The sequence below is a fragment of the Schistocerca piceifrons genome, chromosome X (assembly GCF_021461385.2).
Source record: "Schistocerca piceifrons isolate TAMUIC-IGC-003096 chromosome X, iqSchPice1.1, whole genome shotgun sequence".
Taxonomy (NCBI): Eukaryota; Metazoa; Arthropoda; class Insecta; order Orthoptera; family Acrididae; genus Schistocerca; species Schistocerca piceifrons.
In genome coordinates, this window is record NC_060149.1 from 325,150,892 (window position 1) to 325,178,665 (window position 27,774).

At 44.2% G+C, this 27,774-nt stretch overlaps 1 protein-coding gene across 1 annotated transcript in view; it reads left to right on the forward strand.

Moving 5' to 3' along the window:
- The window catches only part of LOC124722339 (cadherin-like and PC-esterase domain-containing protein 1), a 106,802-nt gene that overhangs the window by 39,855 nt on the left and 39,173 nt on the right, over positions 1-27,774 (forward strand). The window contains exons 2-3 of the mRNA XM_047247513.1: positions 12,063-12,274; positions 19,670-19,771. Coding sequence (XP_047103469.1) covers positions 12,063-12,274; positions 19,670-19,771 — 314 coding nt within the window. The remainder of the gene's footprint in view (positions 1-12,062; positions 12,275-19,669; positions 19,772-27,774) is intronic.

A 27,774-nucleotide genomic window follows, 5' to 3' on the forward strand; every position in this document is an offset into this window, starting at 1 on the left:
TAACGTATTAGAAAATCTCAATTTCATTGCCTTCACTGTCATTGGTTGGAATGCGTTTCAGTTCATGAGATGTATTAAATATATCACCCCAGCCTCAGCTCTCCCAACATCTGAAGAGGCCCAAAGACTTATATGGTCTCCCTCTGCAACACAAGAACGTCACCAATGTATTATGAAACTTCAGATATCCCATCGTAAGTCAGGCAACGGAATACAGCAGATTACTGTTCTAGACTTGAACATGATTAGTCTCATTGCATCAGATATATTTACACCTACCTTGAAAGATACAGTGTGTATGTGCGGTGAGTGGCTCCAGTGAGTGCAGTCTACTCTACAAGTGCCAGTTATTTCTGAATGTAGGGGATGTATGTACTCTTCCAGTAACGTAATTAATGTTCAGTGAAGGGAAGTATCTCCCTGATCAATCACAAATTCACCATCAAGCTACTTCAAAACAATTACGTGGCTTCACAATATGCTGACAACGATAGTCAGCAGCACACTTACCTATCCAGTTCCTGTCTGACCAACACACCAAAGGTCACTGACAACATAAAACAAATTACACGCTTCTCGCCCATTGCTTATAGAAACATATTCTACATAAAATCTCACTTATCGACATCAAATTAGTACTCATTTAATTAACTGAAAGTAACTCACATATAAAAACACGAGATCAGAGAAGCTATTTTTTTTCATAACGTGTAAGAGAATTAGGCAGGAAATGCTGCGAACGTTTAGTCTGTTTATGAACTGAAGATCGAGCAGCGCTCGTGATGAAAGAAGTTGCTTTATCCGGAAAAACGATACAGCTACTATTTCCTCTCTAGTAGTGTAGAACAGTATGCAGAAATGTACGATGATTCTGTCCATAGTAATTTCTTGCGTTGGTAATATCAGTAACGCATCTGTCTTCCACGTAATGTTAATGCACTTCTTGCGGAAAATAAACTTCCCACGTCATGCCTGCAAACTTCGTCTCCTGTGGTTAACAAGACGCGCTCCATGGGGGTCAGTATAACGTTGTAAAACATCCTGTAGCTCCATTATGTGACGTTGTGGGGTATGCAGTGTGGGAAATCATCTGCTTGCTCTTCAGTTTGCATAACTGTGAAGGAGGGAAATGCATGACCACAACCCGGCGTCATACCTTCCCTCCCACTTCTACTATCCAGTCACACCTCCTACGTCCTGCTACACCCCCAGAACACAATTTATCCCTTAACTCGGCTGTGCTGCGGCTATAAGTGGTACACACATTTAATATGTCTGCTTAACACACTTCATTTAACAGTGAACGTTAGTTTTGTACCATTAACTAACTACTTTTAATAAAATGCGATTTTTCCGTCGCTTTGCAACACGGAAACTATTAGTCCTAGAGAAAAAAATGAATAGGAGTTTTTATAGGCAGTTTATTGCAGTTAAAGTTGGTCTTGGGAAATTCTTCCGGTAGGAGCCGCGGTTTTCGAGACATTCAAGAAATGCTTTAAGAGGTGACCTTCAACCCCACGTTCCCCACCCGAACGCTCACACCCCACCGGTCAGGATTTTCAGAATGTTGTTCACCACATGCCCTCCTAACAATGTACAAAAATTTGCGACTACGCAATTTTTTTACTTAACTTTCCTTCGTTGACTGGACTATGTCATATTAGGCGGTAGTTTAATTATATTCTAATACTTTCACGGGTAATTTGAAATAAATATAAATTGGTATTTCACATATCTAAGTGTATGTCCGTTGATAACCATATAAAAGTCATATGCACCTAAAATACATTTGCTTTGACCAGTCATTGACTCATAAGGTCAATGTAGAACATGCGCTGGTGCGACGCCGACGAGGGTGAGCTATTTAAGTGTATTCAGCGGCGATTACAATATCTCCGGAAAATAAAAACTTGTCCACCCACTATTACTGGCTAGATGAGAATCTCAGTTCTGTAAACAGAATTTACTAATTTAATGTGCCAGCAGTATGAGTAATTTTTGATAACTACGTTCTGGTGGAAACAAGTCCAGATCTCTGTAGGTAATGACGCTGAGCTAATGCACAGCGACATGTAGATCATACTAGCAGTACTGCTGAAACTTCCTTAAATAGCTATGAACATTGTGTCAAAGAGAACTGATTCGTGAAATTATGAGAAAGGAATGTTGCAGTCACTCATAATTTCGTAACACGAACGATTTATTTGCCCGAAAGTAGTGTTGGATCGGGGAGAAGATTTTGATGCCAACATAGATGTTTTTCAAGCAAATTCCTTAGTTTGTGTCTTATGGTAGTAGCAAACAATATCATACGAGGTTTGACTGAAAAGCATTGGCATGCGGCAGTTACTGGCTTGTTCCCTAGCCTCTTCTCCACAGCTCCAGTTGGCGGGAAGCCTTAGCATTGAAGGGTTGTGTTGTTACAGTGTAAAGTATGGAACCCTGCGCAGGCGGCCAGTCATTGCGATTTAAGCAAAGTGCAGTCATTGAATTCTTGACAGCAGAATGTGCCATCCCACAGGAGAGTCATCAGAGAATGAAAGCAGTTTATGGTGATTGTGTTGATGTGAGTACTGTGCGTCGTTGGGCAAGTAGCCACGAACAGGCCAGACCTCATCGACGGTGTCAGTGTTGAGACAGGGATTAGTGATCATGATGTTGTCATTACGACTATGGTTACGAAAGTTAAAAAGTTGGTCAAGAAGGCTAGGAGAGTATTCTTACTAGAAAGAGCAGATAAGCACTTGTTAGCATCCCACTTAGTAAATGAGTCGACTTCATTTACTTCCCGTACGATGGACGTGGAAGAATTATGGGCAAATTTTAAACACATTGTAAATCTCGCATTGGACAAGTATGTGCCGAAAAAGTGGGTTATGGACAGAAAAGACCCACCGTGGTTTAACAGCGCAATTCGGAGAATGCTCAGGAAGCAAAGGCAGTTGCACTCGCGGTACAAGAAAGATCGGGAGAATGAGGGCAGGCAAAAGTTAGTAGAGATTCGTGCTGCTGTAAAAAGAGCGATGCGCGAAGCATTCAACCACTACCACCGTCATACCTTAGCAAAAGATCTTGCTGAAAACCCAAGGAAATTCTGGTCCTACGTAAAATCGGTAAGCGGGACGAAGGCCTCCATCCAGTTACTCACTGATCAGTCTGGCCTGGCAACGGAAGACAGCAAAACGAAAGCTGAAATTTTAAATTTAGCGTTTGAGAAATCTTTCACGCAGGAGGATCGTACAAACATACAGTCGTTTGAGTCTCGTACAGATTCCCGTATGGAGGACATAGTGATAGACGTCCCTGGGGTTGTGATGCAGCTGAATGGGTTGAAAATAAATAAATCGCCAGGTCCTGATGGGGTTCCAATCAGTTTCACAGAGAGTACTCTACTGCATTGGATCCTTACTTAGCTTGCATTTATCGCGAATCTCTTGCCCAACGTAAAGTCCCGAGCGACTGGAAAAAAGCGCAGGTGACGCCTGTATATAAGAAGGGTAGAAGGACGGATCCTCAAAATTACAGACTGATATCCTTAACATCGGTTTGTTGCAGGATTCTTGAACATATTCTCAGTTCGAATATAATGAATTTCCTTGAGACAGAGAAGTTGCTGTCCATGCATCAGCACGGCTTTAGAAAGCTTCGCTCCTGCGGAACGCAAGTCGCCCTTTTTTCACATGATATCTTGCGAACCGTGGATGAAGGGTATCAGACGGATGCCATATTCCTTGACTTCTGGAAAGCATTTGACTCGGTGCCCCACTGGAGACTCCTAACTAATGTACGAGCATATGGCAGTGGTTCCCAAGTATGTGAGTGGCTCGAAGACTTCTTAAATAATTGAACCCAGTACGGTGTCCTCGATGGTGAGTGTTCATCGGAGGTGAGGGCATCATCTGGAGTGCCCCAGGGAAGTGTGGTACGTCCGCTGTTGTTTTCTATCTACATAAATGATCTTTTGGATAGGGTGGACAGCAATATGCGGCTGTTTGCCGATGATGCTGTGGTGTACGGGAAGGTGTCGTCGTTGAGTGACTGTAGGATACAAGATGACTTGGACAGGATTTGTGATTGGTGTAAAGAATGGTAGCTAACTCTAAATATAGACAAATGTAACTTAATGCAGATGAATAGGAAAAAGAATCCTGTAATGTTTGAATACTCCAGTAGTAGTGTAGCGCTTGACACAGTCACGTCGATTAAATACTTGGGCGTAACATTGCAGAACGATATGAAGTGGGAGAAGCATGTAATAGCAGTTGTGGGGATGGCGGATAGTCGTCTTCGGTTCATTGGTAGAATTTTCGGAAGATGTGGTTCATCTGTAAAGGAGACCGCTTATAAAACACTAATACGACCTATTCTTGAGTACTGCTCGAGCGTTTGGGATCCCTATCAGGTCGGATTGAAGGAGCACATAGAAGCAATTCAGAGGCGAGTTGATAGATTTGTTACTGGTAGGTTTGATCATTACGCGAGTGTTACGGAAATGCTTCAGGAACTCGAATGGGAGTCTCTAGAGGAAAGAAGGCGTTCTTTTCGTGAATCGCTACTGAGGAAATTTAGAGAACCAGCATTTGAGGCTGACTGCAGTGCAGTTTTACTGGCGCCAACTTACATTTCGAGGGAAGACCACAAAGATATGATAAGCGAGATTAGGGCTCGTACAGAGGCATATAGGCAGTCATTTTTCCCTCGTTCTGTTTGGGAGTGGAACAGGGTTAGAAGATGCTAGTTGTGGTACGAGGTACCCTCTGCCACGCACCGTATGGTAGATTACGGAGTATGTATGTAGATGTAGATGTAGATGTAGATGTAAGTAAGTTTAAAGATGTTGAGGCAGGAACATCTGACCTGTGTGACAAACAAAGTGTTGAGCATCTTGTGACCGCAACCACCGAGTTTCACAAGAAAAATGTTGACAGATTGATTCAGGACGATCGTCGTATCACTCAGAGAGAAACTGCAAGCACAATCAACATTTCACAAGAAAGTGTGGGTCACATTATTGCTTTGCTTGGCTATTGGAAGATCTGTGCACTATGGGTACCCCGGATGCTGACTCCTGAAATGAAAGCTCACAGACTTGAAATTTACGAGGGACTCTTCTCTCGGTACGAGAATGAAGGTGACGGCTTCCTCCATTCAATTATGACAGGAGACGAAACATGGGTACACCACTACGACCCGGATTTGAAACGTCAGTCTATGAAATATCGACACAAAGACTCGACCCAGAAAAAGAAATTCACGACGCAGCCCTCAGCTGGAAAAATCATGGCCACAGTGTTCTGGGACGCAGATGGTGTTATCGATGTTGATTTCCTTGATCGTGGAACAACAATAAATTCAGAGCGTTACATCACAACGCTGCGAACTCTGTAATGACGGCTAGCAAGGGTCCGAAAGGAATAGGGAAATGTTATCCTGCAGTGTGACAATGCCAAAGCACACACTTCACGTGCCACCACAGCAGAACTTTAGAGACTGAATCTCACCACCGTACGGCATCCTCCATACAGTCCAGATTTAGTACCGTCTGACTTCCATCTGTTCACGATAATGAAAGACTATCTGCAGCGACATCATTATGCTTCTGATGAAGACGTTAAGAGAACTGTGAGACTGTTGTTGCGGAAACAGTGTGTCGACTTCTTCGGTGACGCCTTCAGAAAATTTGTTCATCATTGGCAGAAATGTATCTAATTAGCTGGTGACTATGTGAAAAAGTGAACATTGGTAATTAAAGACCACATTCTAAGGATAATTTCCGCTTTTGATTAATTAAAATACTCCCATCCAATCCCAATTCACAAAGGTGGAGGCATTACTTTTCATTCAACCCTCGTATTATAGTACACATAGATATATATTAAAAGTAATACAGTTACTAAATGTAAGACAATAAATTATCTTCAATATCGTAGAGGGCTACGAGATATCGACCACTTAGGAAATTGACCTTAGCACGTGCTCTGGATATCTGGCATTTGCTTCCTCCACATTGCAAATTTACGATAGCGGTGTCCGATTTAGAAAAGCGTCCACGCCGAGCAATCGTACCAGCTACATGTGACTCAGAAACACATCTCTAGCATATCAACGCCTCTGTGGTAGCTGTGGTTCTGGGGCTCGGTCCGCTGCATTCACTCTATTGTATCACCTCACTTGTACGATGCTCATAGCTAATACCATTTCAATATTACACTTTATTCTGGTTTTTACACTTTTCCTGCAAATTAAAGATAGAGATGAAGACCATTTCGCAGGATTGTCTTTCAAATTAAAGCTTGACTGAGAGTATCTTTTTAATCAGATGTCTTATTCTACACACATCAAAAAAAGTTTTGCATCACGTCTGTTCCGAGAGCCTCGGAACCTGTACAGAAAATGGGAATAGAGATGAACATAAACATCATTTCCGCCCTTTTTATTGCTCATGAAAACCACCATACAGCGAGACCTTCAGAGGTGGTGGTCCAGATTGCTGTACACACCGGTACCTCAAGCACCCAGTAGCACGTGCTCTTGCATTGATGCATGTCTGTATTCGTAGTGCATACTACACACATTCTCATCAAGGCAATGTTGGTCCAGATTGTCCCACTCCTCAACGGCGATTCGGCGTAGACCCTTCAGAGTGGTTGGTGGGTCACGTCGTCCATTAACAGCCGTTTTCAATTATCCCAGGCATGTTCGATAGGGTTCATGTCTGGAGTACATGCTGGACACTCTAGTCGAGCCATGTCGTTATCCTGAAGGAAGTCATTCACTAGATGTGCACGATGGGGGCGCCAATATTCGTCCATGAAGACGAAAGCCTCGCCAGTATGCTGCCGATGCGGTTGCACTATCGGTGGGAAGACGGCATTAACGTATCGTACAGCCGTTACGGTGCCTTCCATGACCACCAGCGGCGTACGTCCGTCCCACAGAGTGGTACTCCAAAACAGCAGGGAACCTCCACCTTACTGAACTCGCTGAACAGTGTGTCTAAGGCGTTCAGCCTCACCGAGTTACCTCAGAACACGTCACCGACGATTGTCTGATTGAAGGCATATGCGACACTCATCGGTGAGGAGAACGTGATGCCAATCCTCAGCGGTCCATACGGCATGTTGTTAGGCCCATCTGTACCGCGCTGCATGGTGCCGTGGTTGCAAAGATGGATGTCGCAATGGACGTCGGGAGTGAAGTTGCGTATCGTGCAGTCTATTGCGCACAGTTTGAGTCGTAATACGACGTCCTGTGGCTGCACGAAAAGCATTATTCAACACAGTGACGTTGTTGTCAGGGTTCCTCCGAACCATAATCCGTAGGCAGCGGTCATCCACTGCAGTAGTACCCCTTGGGCGGCCTGACCAAGGTATGTCATCGACAGTTCCTGTCTCTCTGTATCTCCTCCATGTCCGAACAACATCACTTTGGTTCACTCTCCAGTCCGGAACCGCGCTGCTGGTACGGTCGCAGGTTCGAATCCTGCCTCGGGCATGGATGTGTGTGATGTTCTTAGGTTAAAATGGTTCAAATGGCTCTGAGCACTATGGGACTTAATTTCTGAGGTCATCAGTCCCCTAGAACTTAGAACTACTTAAACCTAACTAACCTAAGGACATCACACAGATCCATGTCCGAGCCAGGATTCGAACCTTCGACCGTAGCGGTCGCCCGGTTCCAGACTGTAGCGCCTAGAACCGCTCGGCCACTCCGTCCGGCGTTCTTAGGTTAGTTAGGTTTAAGTAGTTCTAAGTCTAGGGGACTGATGACCCCAGATGTTATGTCCCATAGTGCTTAGAGCCATTTGAGCCATTTTGTTCATTCCGAGACGGCTGGAAATCTCCTTGTTGAGAGCCCTTCCTGGCACTAAGTAACAATGCGACCGCGGTCTAACCGCGGTGTTGACCGTCTAGGCATGGTTGAACTATAGACACACGAGCTGTGTACCTCCTTCCTGGTGGAATGATTGGAACTGATCGGCTGTTGAACCCTCTCCGTCTGATAGGCGCTGTTTTTGCATGGTTGTTTACATCCTTGGCCGGGTTTAGTGACATTTCTGAACAGTCAAAATGACTGTGTCTGTGATACAACATCCAAATAGAATGTCTATTATAGTTCTGGAAACCGGGGTGATGAAAAACTTTTTTATATGTGTGTATATTACTGTTTTCATACAACTTGCAATTGACAGTAGTTAGTGTTGAAGAAAATGTCGGCTCGACATGCTACTGGCGTGTAGTGTAAGTTTTTTTTTTTTTTAAGATACCGAGCTAGTTAGGCATAAATCATGTCTGTGACATACAAAATTGGACCGCCGCGTTGTACCGAGTTCACTGAAACTTGTTCAGCATTCCTGGTTATTATGGTTATATAGGACAGCTAGCGCTGACCAGGTGCAAACTGAAAGGTCTCAGGGTCGCCAGACATGTACCCATCTAACAAGGGAAGCGTACGACCGGTTTTGCTCATCTTTCCCCATGAGAAAATTTTCTGAAGGCTATGTTAGACCCTAAACTAACTAATTGAACCATTTCATCTCCAAAGTTGTGTCACGTCAGTTAATTTATCTTTTTACTAATTTTAAATCGCTGTGTTCATCACTATTATGACTGAAATAATACACGGAGTAGAGATTTTGCTACTCGGTGGTAGAATTTTTGGAAACGTGTTTGTATGCTGTCGGAATAACAGATAATGATTTCGTCATTATTTCACCTTTCTACGTTTTTAAGTTTAGGAATGACATCACGTAACACCGTAAGCTGCTGTTGTAAATATTCTTTAATAAGCGATCCGTTTCCGTCGAACACCATTCTCCAATCTGCATCCGCGGTCCCGTTATGTTTTTATTTACACTCCTGGAAATGGAAAAAAGAACACATTGACACCGGTGTGTCAGACCCACCATACTTGCTCCGGACACTGCGAGAGGGCTGTACAAGCAATGATCACACGCACGGCACAGCGGACACACCAGGAACCGCGGTGTTGGCCGTCGAATGGCGCTAGCTGCGCAGCATTTGTGCACCGCCGCCGTCAGTGTCAGCCAGTTTGCCGTGGCATACGGAGCTCCATCGCAGTCTTTAACACTGGTAGCACGCCGCGCCAGCGTGGACGTGAATCGTATGTGCAGTTGACGGACTTTGAGCGACAGCATATAGTGGGCATGCGGGAGGCCGGGTGGACGTACCGCCGAATTGCTCAACACGTGGGGCGTGAGGTCTCCACAGTACATCGATGTTGTCGCCAGTGGTCGGCGGAAGGTGCACGTGCCCGTCGACCTTGGACCGGACCGCAGCGACGCACGGATGCACGCCAAGACCGTAGGATCCTACGCAGTGCCGTAGGGGACCGCACCGCCACTTCCCAGCAAATTAGGGACACTGTTGCTCCTGGGGTATCGGCGAGGACCATTCGCAACCGTCTCCATGAAGCTGGGCTACGATCCCGCACACCGTTAGGCCGTCTTCCGCTCACGCCCCAACATCGTGCAGCCCGCCTCCAGTGGCGTCGCGACAGGCGTGAATGGAGGGACGAATGGAGACGTGTCGTCTTCAGCGATGAGAGTCGCTTCTGCCTTGGTGCCAATGAAGGTCGTATGCGTGTTTGGCGCCGTGCAGGTGAGCGCCACAATCAGGACTGCATACGACCGAGGCACACAGGGCCAACACCCGGCATCATGGTGTGGGGAGCGATCTCCTACACTGGCCGTACACCACTGGTGATCGTCGAGGGGACACTGAATAGTGCACGGTACATCCAAACCGTCATCGAACCCATCGTTCTACCATTCCTAGACTGGCGAGGGAACTTGCTGTTCCAACAGGACAATGACCGTCCGCATGTATCCCGTGCCACCCAACGTGCTCTAGAAGGTGTAAGTCAACTACCCTGGCCAGCAAGATCTCCGGATCTGTCCCCCATTGAGCATGTTTGGGACCGGATGAAACGTCGTCTCACGCGGTCTGCACGTCCAGCACGAACGCTGGTCCAACCGAGGCGCCAGGTGGAAATGGCATGGCAAGCCGTTCCACAGGACTACATCCAGCATCTCTACGATCGTCTCCATGGGAGAATAGCAGCCTGCATTGCTGCGAAAGGTGGACATACACTGTACTAGTGCCGACATTGTGCATGCTCTGTTGCCTGTGTCTATGTGCCTGTTGTTCTGTCAGTGTGATCATGTGATGTATCTGACCCCAGGAATGTGTCAATAAAGTTTCCCCTTCCTGGGACAATGAATTCACGGTGTTCTTATTTCAGTTTCCAGGAGTGTATTTACGCTATACCACGTATGTATGTTTACTTCTTGTACACGCAATGCAAAATGTTTTGAAAGTTTACCGTCTTACCTCCTTGCCTAGGGACGCCAGATGAAAGTAGATGTCAAGCCCTGAATCAAAATTGCGCAACGGATAACTGGGGAGGGGAGCTTGAGAGCACTACCTAGAGAGTGTGCCCTTTCTGTACGATACTAGGCAAGAGGCTGGGGGGCTCAAACGCTGATGTGTGGGTCCCTGCATTCTATATCTTTTATTTTAAATGAATTCCTTTAACTTGACTTCTTTGTGATTTTCAGGGTATGTTAAAGATTGATGACAATTGATTACGTATTTATTTTAAATATTATCACTCGATTTTACAGCGATTGCCGCAATTGTTCCAGTTTACAGATATTACAATTTTACAAGTTATAGCTCGGGTATATTATATAGGAATCTGCACGCACTTTTCTACGGGCAAGACGGAATTGCATTGGCCAAATGTATGCCACCAAAGCCTCCCAATTATTTTACGTAGGACATCCACTACGTGAGAAAGATAACAGGCAAACTGGGGACCAGATACATTAACACAGGGGGTCAAATTTCCTAAATTAACGAGGTCATTCATTTCCTTACACAATCCGAAGCTGGAAATAAAAGAATTAGTACAAATATTCAAATACCTCTCTTCTATGCGTGAACATTGAGACAGACGCACTGAGGGCACGTCTGGTCACTTACCCGTCTTCTGTAACACCCCCTAGAATATGGCGGGCACCCGGAGGTCTTCCTGGGCCCCGGTGGAGGGGGTGGTCGAACCACTTGGCCGTGACCAACCTCTCCACCCCAAATCTTGTGACACTGGAAAGTCTTTGACTTTTACCTGCCTGTGCTGTCTCTCTGATCCCCTAGCCAGGAGTAAGGTTGGTACTACTATACTACAGAACTACTTCCCAACAAAGATTTGGCCACGCTTTACGGAAACATGTGAGGAGGATTAGGAAAGTTCATGTGCAGATTCACATCCACGTACAAGAAATGCATAATACACGACCCATATAAATACATATTATGAAGCCTGACAAATTTCTTTCATCCCGTCCATATGGGTTCTGTTGCACCCGCGGCCGGCCGCGTCGTGTAATAAAATTAGCTGCGGAGCCGCCTCTGTTTCTATTTCCCGGTGCGAGCGAGCAGCGAAACCTGCTGCTTATAGAGCGGAAACTACTGTACCGTTTCAGTTTAAATATCGCACATCTCATAATAGCGTACGTAACTTTCTGGCTGCTAATTTTTGTTTACTGATCTAGTTCCAGTCAACTTTTTAACATTCTATTCCGTTTCTGACGTCGTAGTATTCCAAAGTAATGTTTGCTGTCAAGCCAAGCTATAAGCATTGCTTGTATTTTTGCTACTGTTTTGGAACATACTTCCTCCTCTCAAACATTAGCGATCTGTGGCGCCTTGCCACGGTTCGCGCGGCTCGCCCCGTCGGAGGTTCAAGTCCTCCTTCTGGCAAGGGTGTCTGTTGTCCTTAGCGTAAGTTAGTTTAAGTTAGATTAAGTAGTGTGTAAACTAAGGGACCGATGACGTCAGCAGTTTGATCCCATAGGCTCTTAACACATATTTCCAAATTTTTCCGTGGACAATGGTCCTTGGTTTCTTTCTTTCTCGACTTCCTAAGAGTTCCTAACTTATTAGATAATGAGAGTTCTGAAGCCTATCTACACGAGCTTTATTCTAATCTGCGTATACGAAGACGTAATAGCATGATACGTGTTGTTTCTGGTGGTGAAGTTGCTGTTCGTGGGAGACTCGACGAACCGCGGGATGCTGCACTACGTGCTGGAGCGGCTCAACGCCAGCCTACTAGACGGCGACAAGACGCACGAGATGCGCGTCTACCACGCAGGCGCCACCACGCTGGCCTTCGCCTACTACCCGCAGTTCTGGCTCGCGCCACCTCAGCGACCAGTCTTCGACAGGACGCTGTACAGCCTCATCAACAGGTGCGCTCTCCACCAGTGTACGCCTCCTACTAACGTCACAAACAGTTACTTAAATTTTTTCAGCACGTTCACAAAATGTTTTAGTGATCTCATATGTGGCCAAAACGATAGACTATACAGGGTGTTACAAAAAGCTACGGCCAAACTTTCAGAAAACATACCTCACACACAAATAAAGAAAAGATGTTATGTGGACATGGGTCCGGAAACGCTTAATTTCCATGTTAGAGCTCATTTTAGTTTCGTCAGTATGTACTCCAACGTGGTCAAATTGTAAATTTTCACAATCAACATGTGTGGGCTGACGAGAATCCACACGCAATTGTGCAATCACGTCATCAACACAGATTTTCTGTGAACGTTTGGGCAGGCATTGTTGGTGATGTCTTGATTGGGCCCCATGTTCTTCCACCTACGCTCAATGGAGCACGTTATCATGATTTCATACGGGATACTCCACCTGTGCTGCTGGAAGATGTGCCTTTTACAAGTACAACACATCATGTGGTTCGTGCACGATGGAGCTCCTGCACATTTCAGTCGAAGTGTTCGTACGCTTCTCAACAACAGATTCGGTGACCGATGGATTGGTAGAGGTGGACCAATTCCATGGCCTCCGTGCTCTCCTGACCTCAACACTCTTGACTTTCATTTATGGTGACATTTGGAAGCTCTTGTCTATGCAACCCCGGCACCAAATGTAGAGACTCTTAGTGCTCGTATTGTGGACGGCTGTGATACAATACGCCATTCTCCAAGGCTGCATCAGCGCATCAGGGGTTCCATGCGACGGAGGGTGGATGCATGTATCCTCGCTAACGGAGGACATTTTGAACATTTCCTGTGACAAAGTGTTTGAAGTCACGCTGGTACATTCTGTTGCTGTGTGTTTCCATTCCATGATTAATGTGATTTGAAGAGAAGTAATAAAATGAGCTCTAACATGGAGAGTAAGCGTTTCCGGACACATGTCCACATAACATATTTTCTTTCTTTGTGTGTGAGGAATGTTTCCTGAAAGTTTGGCGATACCTTTTTGTAACACCCTGTATGAATTAGAGCTAGGAACGTACATAACACCTGGTGTAGTATACCAGTCTCACTTAACCACAAAAACAGAGAATCCTAATTTTTTTTCAATTTCCAAACATTCTGTGTATGAAACACTTAAAAATGAAAAAAAAATCAAGGGACCTACTTCCAAGTATGGCGAAATATTAAAACCTGTATAACGTCCTGACAAATAATTCCAGTAAATAAGTATAATGCTACTAGCCCATACTATTTAATTCATTTACGTAATATAATCAAATACACTGTCCAGTCACATTACTGTGACCACCTGTCAAAAACGTGAATGATCATCTTTTGCAGCGCAGACAGCTGAGAGACGTGCAGGGAGAGGTACAGACAGGGATGTGGACCCATGCCGACTCCAGTTCCGTGCTCAGCTGCGTTAGGTTTCTCGGATGAGGATCTACGGTGCGAACAATCAAATCGAGGTGGCCCCACAGACTCTACATTGGATTTAAATCCTGGCTGTTTAGTGGTAAATAGAGTCTCTTGGAAACACGGACGTACACTCCGAGCTGTGTTATATGTTGCATTGTCGTGGTGGTAGATGCTATCGTGCCGAGGAAAAACAGAGTGAATGTGTGGCTGGACACGGTCCGCAAGAACAGATGCAATCTTCTGTTGATCCATTGTGTCTTCCAGAATGATGAGGTAATTCAGAGTATACCACGAAGACATTCCCCAGAACACAACGCTTCCTCTTCCGCCCTGGACCCTACCGACGATTGTTGCGATGATTTAAGACATTCCACACCGATCGAGCATAAAACGTGATTCACCTGAAAGGCCACCTGTCACCTTCTACTCTTGGATCGAAAGCTTTTGTATGTGAGATAAATCGCTCCGTTTCCTCATTACGACAACGACTGCACTGGTTTCGGCGTCCCCGTACGTGTTTCATACACTGTCCACTGCTAGTGCTGCCACCTACCGTCTGTGAGTGGTTATTGCACGTTGACGTAGATCATAGACGGTGGTACCATTAATCTGACTGTACCGGGTGGAAGAGAAGAATGAACCACTAGGATTGTGAATAAGAGACTGTACAGGGTGGTCGAAAATTCCCGTCACATACTTCTAGGACTTGTAGAGGAGAGTGACTTCGTATTTTGAATAGGAACCCATGTACTGAAACGTCATCCAACGAGACTACAGAGCGTCAAAGTTATAGGCGCGGGCGTCTGTAAATGTACGTATACACCGGATGATTCCGTGATGATGTTACAGACTTTCTAGGATGATGGAGAACGATAAATGTATTAATTTGAAGTAAGGACCCCTGTACCGGAAACGAACGAGTCGAAAATTATAGACGAAAACTGTTCTGATATCTCTGACGGTTGAATACATGTACCGGTTCTTGTGTTGCGAAGAGTGTAGGCTTAGTAACTTTCAGTGGTGGTAGTGTAGAGAAAAACGACAAAAAATGTCCAATAAATGTGGGCTCTAAATTGCATACCTGAGGAGCTATGACCACTCGTTTATCTTCGGTAATGTGAAACACATCTCCTCTACTGAGCAAGTGTTCATAGCTGTTAAAGTACGCACCTTAGATCCCACGTTTACTGGACATTTTTTCTCGTTGTTGCCCATACTATCACCACTGAAAGTTAACAGCCCTACACTCTTCGCAAAACGAGAACCGGTACATCTAATCAACTGTCAGAGGTATCAGAACGGTTTTCGTTTATAACTATCCACTCGTTCGTTTCCGATACAGGGATCCTTACTTCAAATTAATACATTTATCGTTCTCCATCATCCTAGAAAGTTTGTAACATAACCCCGTGTATACGTACATTTACAGACGTCCGTTCCTATAACTTTGATGCTCTGTAGTCTCGTTGCATGACGTTTCCGCCGATGGCTTCCTATTCAAAATACGATTTACTCACTCCCCTCTAAAAGTCCTAGAGGTCTGTAACGGGAATTTACGACCACCCTGTATAATTTTCCAGAACATTAGGAATTGCCTCTTTTTTAATATTATAATCATATTATGCCAAGCACCGATCGAAAATTCAATTAATTTTATAAACTATATTTCATTTTTGAATTTAAATACAAAGAAGGCGCGAATATAATAGCAGGTGCGATTCCGGCTTTAATGTATCGAGAAACTGTATTAATCTGCATATGTATTGTTGTAATAGTAATCAACCTGAATTTTTAGGCTGCTGTACAAAATCAGCGAACAGCTGAATGTTTAATCCATCTTTTTTAAGATCGATTTTGCTTAAAATTACACTGATCGCCTACTGTACAGAAAAAATCATCTTCGAAGTTATTTGTTGAGGTAGACGTGTCAGTTACACTTCAAACATTGTTTCGTTACTCAGCATATGTTTTTGATGTAGCAAATTTTACAAATTAATACTCATTTATACTGTATTAAGGTACTAATATAGGCCGACGAAAGGAATTTTGCGCCAGCATTGACAGTGACGATTCCTGGAACTGTTCCAGCCAGCTGCATGACTATTGCAAGAAAAGGCAGAGATAAGAGCTTTATGACCAGTACAGCTGCTTCCAGTGAACATACAGAGAAGTGAGCGCGCAGTGGTCTGAATGGTGCTTGACGCGTGAAACAAAGATAATGTCTTCGAGGTCGAAATAGCTGGTAACTTAACGCTTTCCGTCTCGGCAGTTGAATGAGACGACAAATTTCCTAAAAGTATCACTTCTTTGCCGCAGTTCTTAGTTTCTTGACACTTGACAATAAATTATTCTCTTCACTGTCACCGTCACGCTTTCGAGTCTTAGTAAATGAAACTTTACAATTCCATCTAGACAGAGAAGACTCTTTCTAACCGTACTTGGCGTTCCACTTTCAGTGTGCTCTTTCAAGTAGAACACCACATTATACACTGAAGAAGTCCAAAGAAACTGGTATAGGCATGCGTATTCATATATAGAGATATGTAAACAGGCAGAATACGGCGCTGCGGTCGACAATGTCTTGATAAGACAACAAGTGTCTGGCGCAGTTGTTAAATCGGTTACTGCTGTTACAATGGCAGGTTATCAATGCTTAAGTTAGTTTGAACGTGGTGTTATAGTCGGCGTACGAGCGATGGGACACAGAATCTCCGAGGTAGCGATGAAGTGGGGTTCTCCCGTACAACAATTTCACGAGTGTACCGTGAACATCAGGAATCCGGTAAAACATCAAGTCTCCGACATCACTGTGGTCGGAAGAAGATCCTGCAAGAACGGGACCAACGACGACTAAAAAAATCGTTCAAAGTGACAGAAGTGCAACCCTTCCGCAAACAGATGCACATTTCAATGCTGGATCAACAACAAGTGTCAGCGTCCGAACCGTTCAACGAAACGTCATCGATATGAGTTTCCGGAGCCGAAAGCCCACTCGTGTACTCTTGATGCCTGCACGACACAACGCTTTACGCCTCGCCTGGGCTCATCAACACCGACATTCGACTGTTGAAGACTGGAAGAATGTTGCCTACTCGGACGAGTCCCATTTCAAATTGTATCGAGCGGATGGACGTGTAAGGGTATGGAGACAGCCTCATGACTCTATGGACCCTGCATGCCATCAGGGAACTGTTCAGTCTGGTGGAGACTTTGTAATGGTGTGGGTCGTGTGCAGTTGGAGTGATATGGGACCCCTGATACGTCTAGATACGACTCTAAGGGAGTCGCGTTCGTAAGCATCCTGTCTGATCACGGAATTTTAGATACCTTTGCAAGATTCATGGTGTCAGTTCCCTCCAGCACTACTTCAGATATTAGTCGAGTCCATGCCAAATAGTAGTGCGTCACTTCTGCGTGCTCGCTGGGGCCCTACACTATATTAGGCAGGTGTACCAGTTTCTTTGGCTCTGTAGTGTATTAAAACTATTTCAATGAAAACAGTCTTGATCGCATGAATCTATTTACACTGAGGTGATGAAAGTGATGCGGTAGCGTATATGATGGCGGTAGTGTCGAAAATGGTTGAAATGGCTCTGAGCACTATGGGACTTAACTTAGAACTACTTAAACCTAACTAACCTAAGGATATCTCACACATCCACGCCCGAGGCAGGATTCGAACCTGCAAACATAGCGATCCCGCGGTTCCAGACTGTAGCGCCTAGAACCGCTCGGCCACTACGATGGCCGGTAGTGTCGCTTACACAAGGGATAATAGGGCAGTGCATTGGCCCAGCTGTCATTTGAACTCATATGATACATGTGAAAAGTTTTCCGACGTGGTAGTCGTCCCACGATGAGAAATAACAGACTTTGAACGTGAAATGGTAGTTGGAGCTACACGCATGTGACAAATCATTTTGGAAATCGTTGCGGGTTGTTTGGGGGAGGAGACCAGACACCGAATTCATCGGTCTCATCGGATTAGGGATGGAAGGGGAAGGAAGTTGGCCGTGAATTGTCAAAGGAACCATCCCGGCTTTTGCCTGGAGCAATTTAGGGAAATGACGGAAAACCTAAACAGGATAGCCGGATGCGGGATTCAACCGTCGTCCTCCCGAATGCGAGTCCATTGTACTAGTCACTGCGCCACCTCACTAGGTAAAATCGTTGGGGAATTGAATATTTCGAAATCTATTGTTTATGGTTTGCCGGGAATACCAAATTTCGGGCATTACCTCTCATCACGGACAACGCGGCGGCCAAGGTTTTCAATTGACGACAGAGAGTAGCGGCGTTTGTGTAGAGTTGTCAGTGCTGACAGAAAAGCAACACTGCATGAAATAACCGCACAAATCAAAGTTGGAAAAAAACTAACATATTCGTTAGGACATTGATTTGAAATTTAGCGTTAATGGCCTATAGCAGCAGTCGACCGACACGAGTGCCTTTGCCAACACCACGACGTCGTCTATAGCGCCTCTACTGGGCTCTTGACTATATCGGTTGGACGCTAGACGGTTGGAAAACAGTGGCCTGGTCAGATGAGTACCGATGTTGATTGGTAAGATCTGAAGATAGGGTTCGAACATTGTGTAGACCCAATGAAGCCATGAACCCAAGTTGTCAACAAGGCACCACAATGGTGTCGGCTGTGTTCACATGGAATGGACTGGGTCCCTTAGTCAAACTGAAGCGATAATTAACTGAAAATGTTTATGTTTGGCCACTTTGAGACCATTTACAGGCATTCACGGACTTCATGTTCACAAAAAACGATGGAATTTTTGTAGATAATCATGCGCCATGTCACTGCGCCACAATTGTTCGCTACTGGTTTGAAGAACATTATGGACAATCACCCCTATGAATCCCATCAGAGAACTGTGGGATATAATAGTGAGATAAATTCCTGCACCGGCAACACTTTCGCAGTTATGGACGGCTAAAGACTCAGCATGCCACAATATTTCTGCAGGGGACTTTCAACGACTTTCTGAGTCCATGCCACGTCGAGTTGCTACAGTACGCCGGGCAAAAGGAGGTCCGAAACGTTGTTAGGAGGTATCCCATGACTTTCGTCACCTCAGTGTGTTTCATACGTTACCAGCTTCGATCTCTTATGAGACTGTTTTATTTTGTGAGAAAGGGCAATACACTTTCTAAGTGGTCAAAGAACTTGAGTAAAAGCGTCAGAATAAAGTAATATGGAAAAATGGCTGTGCTTTTGTATCATTTTACCCTTATGATTGTGTCAATTCCTTTGACTTCAAAGAAAATGTATCACTCTTTGTCACAGAGTACAATGGTATGATGAAGATCCTATAAGAGATCGAAACCGGTCCCCGTATGAAATAAATAAGCTACTGCTTTCGTTGAAATAATTTCATTATGGTTTTATGGATCGCAGTTTCTTCGACTGACTATGTTCCAAAAATGTTTGCCACATAATATTCCTCCAGTTGTCAGGCTAAGACTTTGCTTAGCCGTGTTGTAGCATTCGTCTAAGTGAAGCGAACCATTCAGAACACTGGTGAAAAAACTCAGAAAAAAAGTCTTATTTTAAATAACTGCTGATGTAAAAAGTCTGCAAAACTTAGCTTTATTGCAGGTAATGGGAATTTAGAAAAGGGAAGATATCGTCAGAGACTCAACCACATACCGGGTATCTCCTTTCGTGACTGTAATGGGTTAAATTAAAGGTAATTTGTGCCTTTCACTTATGATGATTTAGCCAGATCATGAAATTTCATAGCACACTATATCTCTAACACATTTATCAGACGTGCTACCTTATAGGCCAGCGTATATGATATCAAAGACGAAATATTTCGATTGCAAATGGCTTAGAAGAGGAGATTATTAAGCACTATGGATATGAAAACTGCTTGTGAGAAGTCTCTTTTAAGCGAGAAAGTCAGTATGCTTGGGTTTGTGTTGCAGGTCTCGTCCGCTAGAGAACGACAGCTCTACGGTGCTGGTTGTGGGCGGCGTCCACTGGCTGGCCACGCACCATCTGCACGTGCTGCTTCGAGTGTTACGCAGGTTCTTTCTTCCACACAATACAGATATTGCTGTCCACGTCCTTAAGTTCACAACACTAAATATAAGTACACTGAAACTTCCTAGTAGATTAAAAACTGTGTACCGAACCTCGGATCCGGGAACTCGTACCGTTGTGGTACAAATTTTGAATCTACCACGATGTTTCGAATTAGCACACTCTGCACTGCAGCGTTAGATTCATTCTGTAAACACACTAGGCTGTGGCTAAAGTCTCCCTCCGCTATATATCTTGTACCGAGAGTGTTGGTTTTTGTAAAGTACACAGGAAAACCTCTGTAAAGTTTGTATGCTAGGACACAGGTACTGGAATAATTAAAGATGTGAGGTTGGATAGCTTCTCATGCCTGGATAGTTCAGTCGGTAATACTATTGGAGGGTTCAGGGTTCGATTCCCGTTACAGCACAATGTTTTAATATGCCTGCAAGTTTTAAAACAACGAATATTCTGTTACGCAGTGAAAGGTTTAGTCTCAGTACACTGCTCATTCATGAGAGGTGATTAAATCTATACTATGAAACCAAGTTTTCCCGAACCTTTATTCGAAACTGCAGTCGAAGCTCACTTATTTGTTTAACTTTTGTAGCGCCGTTTTGTAGGAGACGGTCCCTTCGGCTTCTGTAAGGCTTTCAGTCTTACGGGAAGTGATCTGAGGAGCAGGCCAATCCCTGCGCAGAACAAAACAAGGAAATACACCGCTTTATTCATTGGAGCTGTATTCTGTAGAAGCAGTGTTTTTTTAATATCACCACGGCCTAATTCTACTAAGATCCTAATCCATTTATGTTAATTGTATGTGTATAATGGCATTGGTATTGACGGCACTGTATGGGTACGATTCTTTTCTTCTTCGTTTCCTATTTATACCTGAACGACATTTTCTTTAAGACGACTCATTGGGGTCTGGAGAAAAACAGGTGTCGTGCAGTCATCAAGGGCGTGCGAGTGGGCCTTTGGTACTGAGAGCCGATATCGATGATGTTCCGTTGAATGGTTCGAACGCCGACGCTTGTTGATGGCCAACACTGAAATGTCCAGCAATCTGCAGAACCGTGGCATTTCTGTCACGTTGAACGATTCTCCTCAATCGTCGTTGGTCCCGTTCTTGCAGGATCTTCTTCCGGCCGCAGCAATGCCGGTGATTTGAGTTTTTACCGGATTCCTGATATTCGCGGTACACTCGTGAAATGGTCGTTCAGGAAAATCCCCACTTCATCGCTGCCTCGGACATGCTGTGTGCCGCGCTGGATTAGCCGAGCGGTCTCAGACGCTGCAGTCGTGGAGTGTGCGGCTGGTCCCGACGGAGGTTGGAATCCTCCCTTGGGTATGGGTGTGTGTGTTTGTCCTTAGGATAATTTAGGTTACGTAGTGTGTAAGCTCAGGGACTGATAACCTTAGCAGTTAAGTCCCATAAGATTTCACACATTTTGACATACTGTGTGCTATCGTTCGCGCGCCCACTATAGCACCACTTTCAAACACACTGAAATCTTGATAACCAGCCATTATAGCAGCAGTAACCGATCTAACAACTGCACCAGACCCAGACATTTGTTGTCTTATCTAGGCGTTGCCGACCACAGCCCCGTAGTCTGCCTGTTTACATATCTCTATATTTGAATACGCTTGCCTATACCAGTTTCTTTGGCACTTCACTATAGAAGTCAACAGACAGAAAAGCTTTACAGTCCTCTGACACGAACAAGTAACTTAGACCTACAAAACCCAAGCTATTTTTGAACATTTTCAACAAGTCTCGGCAAATAACAGTCGGAGCGTTCTACCGATCGTTCACTTTTTCACGACAATAGAAACCCCCTCCTTGGTAATGGAGCTATTCGAGAACCGGTGTGCAAACGTCCTCAGCGGTGGAAGATCTCTTTTCAGCCAGATTTTCTTTCAACGTTCCGAAAATATGGAAATCGCGTGTACAAGATCTGGACATTACGATGACCGTCATCCACATCTGTGCAGCTTTGGTAAGATTGTTGGCACCATTTCGCAAGGGCTGGACACGAAATTGCATCTGACCTATATACAACCAGAATTTCTTGGTGAATGTGTTTGGGGTTTATACATTTTGCCCATGTTCCGCGTACTTGACCATTGGATCATACACTGTAATATATTTTTTTTATCCGCACCGCAGTAGAACTGTGTCCGCAGAAAACCTGCGACATGTACTCTCTTCTAAGAATGTGCCACTCTTGTTCCGCTATGGTCTTAGCGTAGGACGACATGTGTAACTTACCTTATGAAGTCCCTACATATAATGTACATTGCCAGAAAAAAAAAAACGCAACACCCTCAGGGACTCTGTTCTGTGGCACCATGGCATATTATGTGCAACCTGTGGGGTTACAGAGTTAGTGATTCATTTGTCATGATCATAGGGGGCCTGTTTGTGTACCCCTGTTCTGACTCTGCTGGCAATAACTCTGCTTGGCTTCGAGATGAACATTGTTTGCAACATTCATTCTAGGGTACAAGCATGCATCACCAACGAGTACGTGCTCCTATCGGACAACTTCAGCAGTTTGTACGGGATAACACACATTGCCTGCAGAAAGTTGGGTGAAAGTGTGCGGGGGATTGCTGCACATGTTGGCAATAGTGTCTCGTTGGTGCGTCGCTAATTTCAACACTGGTCTGTGGAATATTCCCACACCTGCAGACCAGGTTCTGGACGTCTATGTAGCACAGATGCACGTTAAGGTCGACGTATTGTGGTAGTAGCGGCGGAAGACCGAACATCATCCAGGAACGAAATCTGGGCAGATGCTGCACCTACTGTGTCATCAGGGACCAATGGGAACCGTCTGATAGCGGCAGGATTAAGATCAAGTGTGCCTCTGGCCACGCTGCCAAACACTGGTGTTGCGAAAAATCGTGAAAGAGTTGAGCGGAGAGTGGAACAGCGCTCTGTTGTCTTACGTGAAGAGAGAAGATCTGGTGTTTCTGCAGTGTAATGTAACCATTGCTTACTACATTCTAGAGCCCGTTACCTCCGGCTACTGCTATTTCTTCGACAGGAAGATGGTGTGCTTTTTCAAAAGGAGAATGGACAGCAACATACAGCTGCTGCGACGCAATGTGCTCTTCGTGCTTTATAACAATTGCCCTGATCATCGAGATCACCAAGTCTCTCGCCAGCTTAACACGTATGGGACATGGTGAAGTGGAAATTCACTCTTCCTCCAGGGCCTGTAAGAATCATTTCTGAATTGCTATAAACGGTGCAAGGTACTTGGAACAATCTCTTACAGGATGCAATTCGCCCCCTTTAATGATAGTTTGCACGTGAGGATACTCACCTGAGTTACCGACAGATGCTGGTGCATTTTGCATTGATGTGACTGTTTGGTCACCCAATACTACAATATGTAGGCTTTATTTGTCATTATATACTTCTACAATGATGATCTACCTGTCACATCACTTGCCAAGGAAGTGACCCTGTCATGGAGTCTGTTGCATTTTCTTTCCGGCAATGTATTTCAGTGTAGTCTAATGTACCATTTATTTTTATCATAAATACTGGTTTTCTTTTGTACTGAACATCCTCAGATCCACCGTACTTCCAGAACAACCAGTCGAATTTTTGTGCTGTACACAGCGTCAATAACTCATTAGTCACACATACTTCTGCACTACCACGGGGTATTTCCACGTCATCGATCTCTCATTGTAATATCGCGCCACCAACGATATGACGCACGTGAAATCGTTGATAATTTGTACTCCTATTATCTACCTATTAAAGACTGTGAAACGGAAGGTTTGGTAGATAAACGTCATCAAAATGGGTGTTGGAACATCAGGGCAATATCGAGGACTTTGTGAGTCACGCCCAGATGTTGCCAAGACTGTTTCAACTACCCAGCAGATGTTTCGGTGGGAAGTCCTTACACACCCTCCACACATCTGACTACTCCTCGTTGGAGTAATCATCCGGAGCCACCTTCAATTAAACGTCCGCACAAAACAAATATTAGGAAACGCAGATACCAGACTGTTCACAAAACACTTGGTCGACCGATTGTGATCCTTGATATTTCTGAACAGGTTCTGACCCTTACCAGGTCACATTAATAGAAAAGATAGACGAGAAAGAGATGCTAAGCTAACTTCACTGGACGACGCTGCAAGAGAGGTGTTGTCGAAAAAATCCGAGAGAGAGCTTTCCGTAAGGAGGTGGGCGACTTATTTTTTACCGTACATTCGTCTCGCAAAATAACCACAACGAGAAAATTCTAGAATGTCGAAGCAATACAGAGGTTTACCGATAGTCAATCTTCCCACCTGCTATTCGCGAAACAAACAGGCAAGGGAGTGTAAAAGATAGTGGTACCTGAAGCACCCTCCGCCACACACCATAAGGTGGCTTGCGGTGTATAGCTGTAGATGTAGGACTGCAATAGAATATTAGATCTATCTGATACTTTACCAGATTACAAAAATTTTCTGAAATTGGTTCTTTAATGTCGATATCTGGCTTTCAAACTTTTTTCCAGTGCCATTTTGCATTTAAGAAGAAGCTGAATGCTTTTCAGCTGTCATTAATACAGTTTATCATAAAATGGCATGAGTAGCATTGGTAGCAAGGAAATAGAGGAAAAAATCCTTAAATCTTCTCATATCAATTTTTTCTAACTTTCCTCTTCCTTAACTCTTTGTCCTTCCCTTTCAGAAAAAATCGTTCCATCCTGCCAATCCTTTTATTTATACCCTGGTTTCCTTCTGTCTCACCTGTTTTTCATGTCTACTTCTTGTTCACAGCTGCCACTACATCTTACCGAGTGGATCTAGGTACTGTGAACTCAGTGTCAGAGTCAGCATCCTCAGCAAAACCTACTTTGCGTTTGACTTGGAGCAAGCGGCAGCATGGTCGGCATCTGTTGACCGAGAAGAAACGATTGCATATTTCATGTCTCAGGAACTTATAATCCCTGGTCCTAAAACCCCAGTGATTTATTCCTCATAGTTGTTATTGTTGTGGTCTTCAGTCCAGAGACTGGTTTGATGCAGCTCTCCATGCCACTCTATCCTGTGCGAGCAGCTTCATCTCTCAGTGCCAACTGCCACCTATATCCGTCTGAATCTGCTAGGTGTATTCATCTCTTGGTCTCCCTCTACGATTTTTACCCTCCACGCTGCCCTCCAATACTAAATTGGTGATCCCTTGATGCCTCAGAACATGTCCTACCAACCGATCCCTTCTTCCAGTCAAGTTGTGCCACAAGCCCCTCTTCTCCCCAATTCTATTCAATACCTCCTCATTAGTTATGTGATCTAGCCATCTAATCTTCAGCATTCTTCTGTAGCAGCACATTTCGAAAGCTTCAGTTCTCTTCTTGTCTAAACTATTTATTCCTCAATGTCACTGTAATATTCTGTTCCATTTCAGTCACTAGAAGCAGCAACTGGAAGCAGTTAATTCCACAAATTATCTGGGCGTAAGCATTAGGAGTGATTTAAAATGGAATGACCATTTAAAATTAATCGTCGGTAAAGCTGATGCCAGACTGAGATTCATTGGAAGGATCCTAAGGAAATGCAGTGCGAAAACAAAGTAAGTAAGTTATAGTACAATTGTTCGCCCACTGCTTGAATACTCCTCACCGGTGTGGGACCCGTACCAGATGGGGTTGATAGAAGAGATAGAGAAGATTCAACGGAGAGCAGCGCGCTCCGTTACAAGATCATTTACTAATCGCGAAAGCATTACGGAGATGATAGAGAAACTCTTGTGGAAGACTCTGCAAGAGAGACGCTCCGTAGCTCGGTACGGGCTTTTGCCGAAGTTTCGAGAACATACCTTCACCAAGGAGTCTAGCAGTATATTGTTCCCTCCTATGTATATCTCGCGAAGAGACCATGAGGATAAAATCAGAGAGATTAGAGCCCACACAGAGGCATACCGACAATCTTTCTTGCCACGAGCAGTACGAGACTAGAGTAGAAGGGAGAACCGATAGAGGTACTCAAGGGACCCTCAACGACACACCGTCAGGTGGCTTGCAGAGTATGGATGTAGATGTAGATGTAGTTGTACAAAGTGCATCTCGAAGTTTAAATTGTATCAGCTTAGTTCAAAATGTCCATGTTTTTTACATGATATTGAATAACAGTTATGTCATGTCCCATTTCCCTGACTAAATGGCTACCACCAAGTACTAGTTAATAAACTTTAAATAAAATGAAACCCCAATCGAAAGTTGGAGAAAATCTTCATTACAAGCAATCATGATTCGTGAGAACAAAAACAACTTTATCCACCGTGATAACCAGTCTGCCCAACAATGAACGGCAACCAGGCGTTCGTATTCTGGGGTACGTGGGTGCCACGATCACAGAGGAAATCGGAGTTCTCTGGAAAAGTACCAGGAAAGAATCATAACTTACATTTGAACCCTCAGTATAAACACCCTAATTCAACTAGTCAAAATACACTACCACTTTTGAAATCTATATAAAAAAGCTAATAGCTACTTGTTATTCAGAAAACACGCTTCACATACGCGACCACCACAGATTACGGCAACTCCCGTATCTGTAACAGCAAAATGGACAAGAGAGCGGGAGTAGATGCCACTCCACAATAGATCATGCTTCCACAAACATCAATAACAAGAAAGATCCTGAAAGGTTGAATAACTTTGGAATAAACTTGAACCGGAAATTTCAAAAATTCCTGGTGAAGATATAAGAATTCAACTACGCGATTTCAACGTAAAAATTGTCAGAGGAAAAGAACACTTAAAGCAAGTGTTATCAAGTACATAAATTCACCAACAAGAACAGGACCAGACTCATTGCATTGTGTCAACAAAATAATCTGAAACGCATGTCGACCTCTCTCAGGAAACATCCTCGAAAGCGAAAGACTTGGTCACCCAGACAGTAGCTTGGTGAATATGAAATAGATCACCTACGTACAATTCGCAGAAAGACGTTCACCATGTTTAACTTTACAGAGGTGCAAACACCAACACAATTCGCTATCTTGAGGACCAAAGTTAAATTTACTGCTAGAAGAGTACACCTTAAGAAAACAAACCTTCAGAGTTGACAGAAAAAGAATCCAAAAAAATACGATACAAAAGAGGAATATGACAAACATAAGGCAGTTATTTCTAACCAAGGTCATACAGAATGCCAAAACTCTAATCTCAAGCAAAATGAACACATTCCATCCTTGGTGGGATTCAACATGTGAGGAAGCTTTGGAAGAACGAAAGCAAGCATTCCAGAAATATGACAGTAAAAATCTCCTGCGACTAAACAACACTTCTTACAGATCAGATAGCAGGTGGAAATGTTAATCAGAGAAAGAGGGGGCACATGATAGAACCACCGGATTTGTTGAGAAGATTATGAGAGAACACAACACACGTGGCTTTTACATGACATCCAGTAGAAACAACCGTGGATACACACCACAGAACCAATGCTTCAAGCCGGCCGCTGTGGCCGAGTGGTTCTAGGCGCTTCAGTCTGGAACCGCGCGACCGCTACGGTCGCAGGTTCGAATCCTGCCTCGGGTATGGATGTGTGTGATGTCCTTAGATTAGTTAGGTTTAAGTAGTTCTAAGTTCTAGGGGACTAATGACCTCAGATGTTAAGTCCCATAGTGCTCAGAGCCACTTGAACCAATACTTCAAAAAGCAGGACGATAAAATCTCTCCGACAAATGAAGACAACTTTAGGGAGCCAGCACGATACTTCTCTCAGCTATTCAACTGTCCAGAACTACCTCTGCGACTTCCAAGGGAGACCATATACAAGTATACCCAGAGTCTCAATCACTCACCAAAGATGATATTTACAAACGTATCCTTAGGTCTAAAAACAACAGAAATTTTTGGGAAGATGACATCATGGCGTGGAATTATTGAAGCACAACTGCCAGACGATTAGAAGTGCACACTCAAACAACCACTCCAGAAAGATGTCTTAGCAGACATAAATAACTACGAATGGA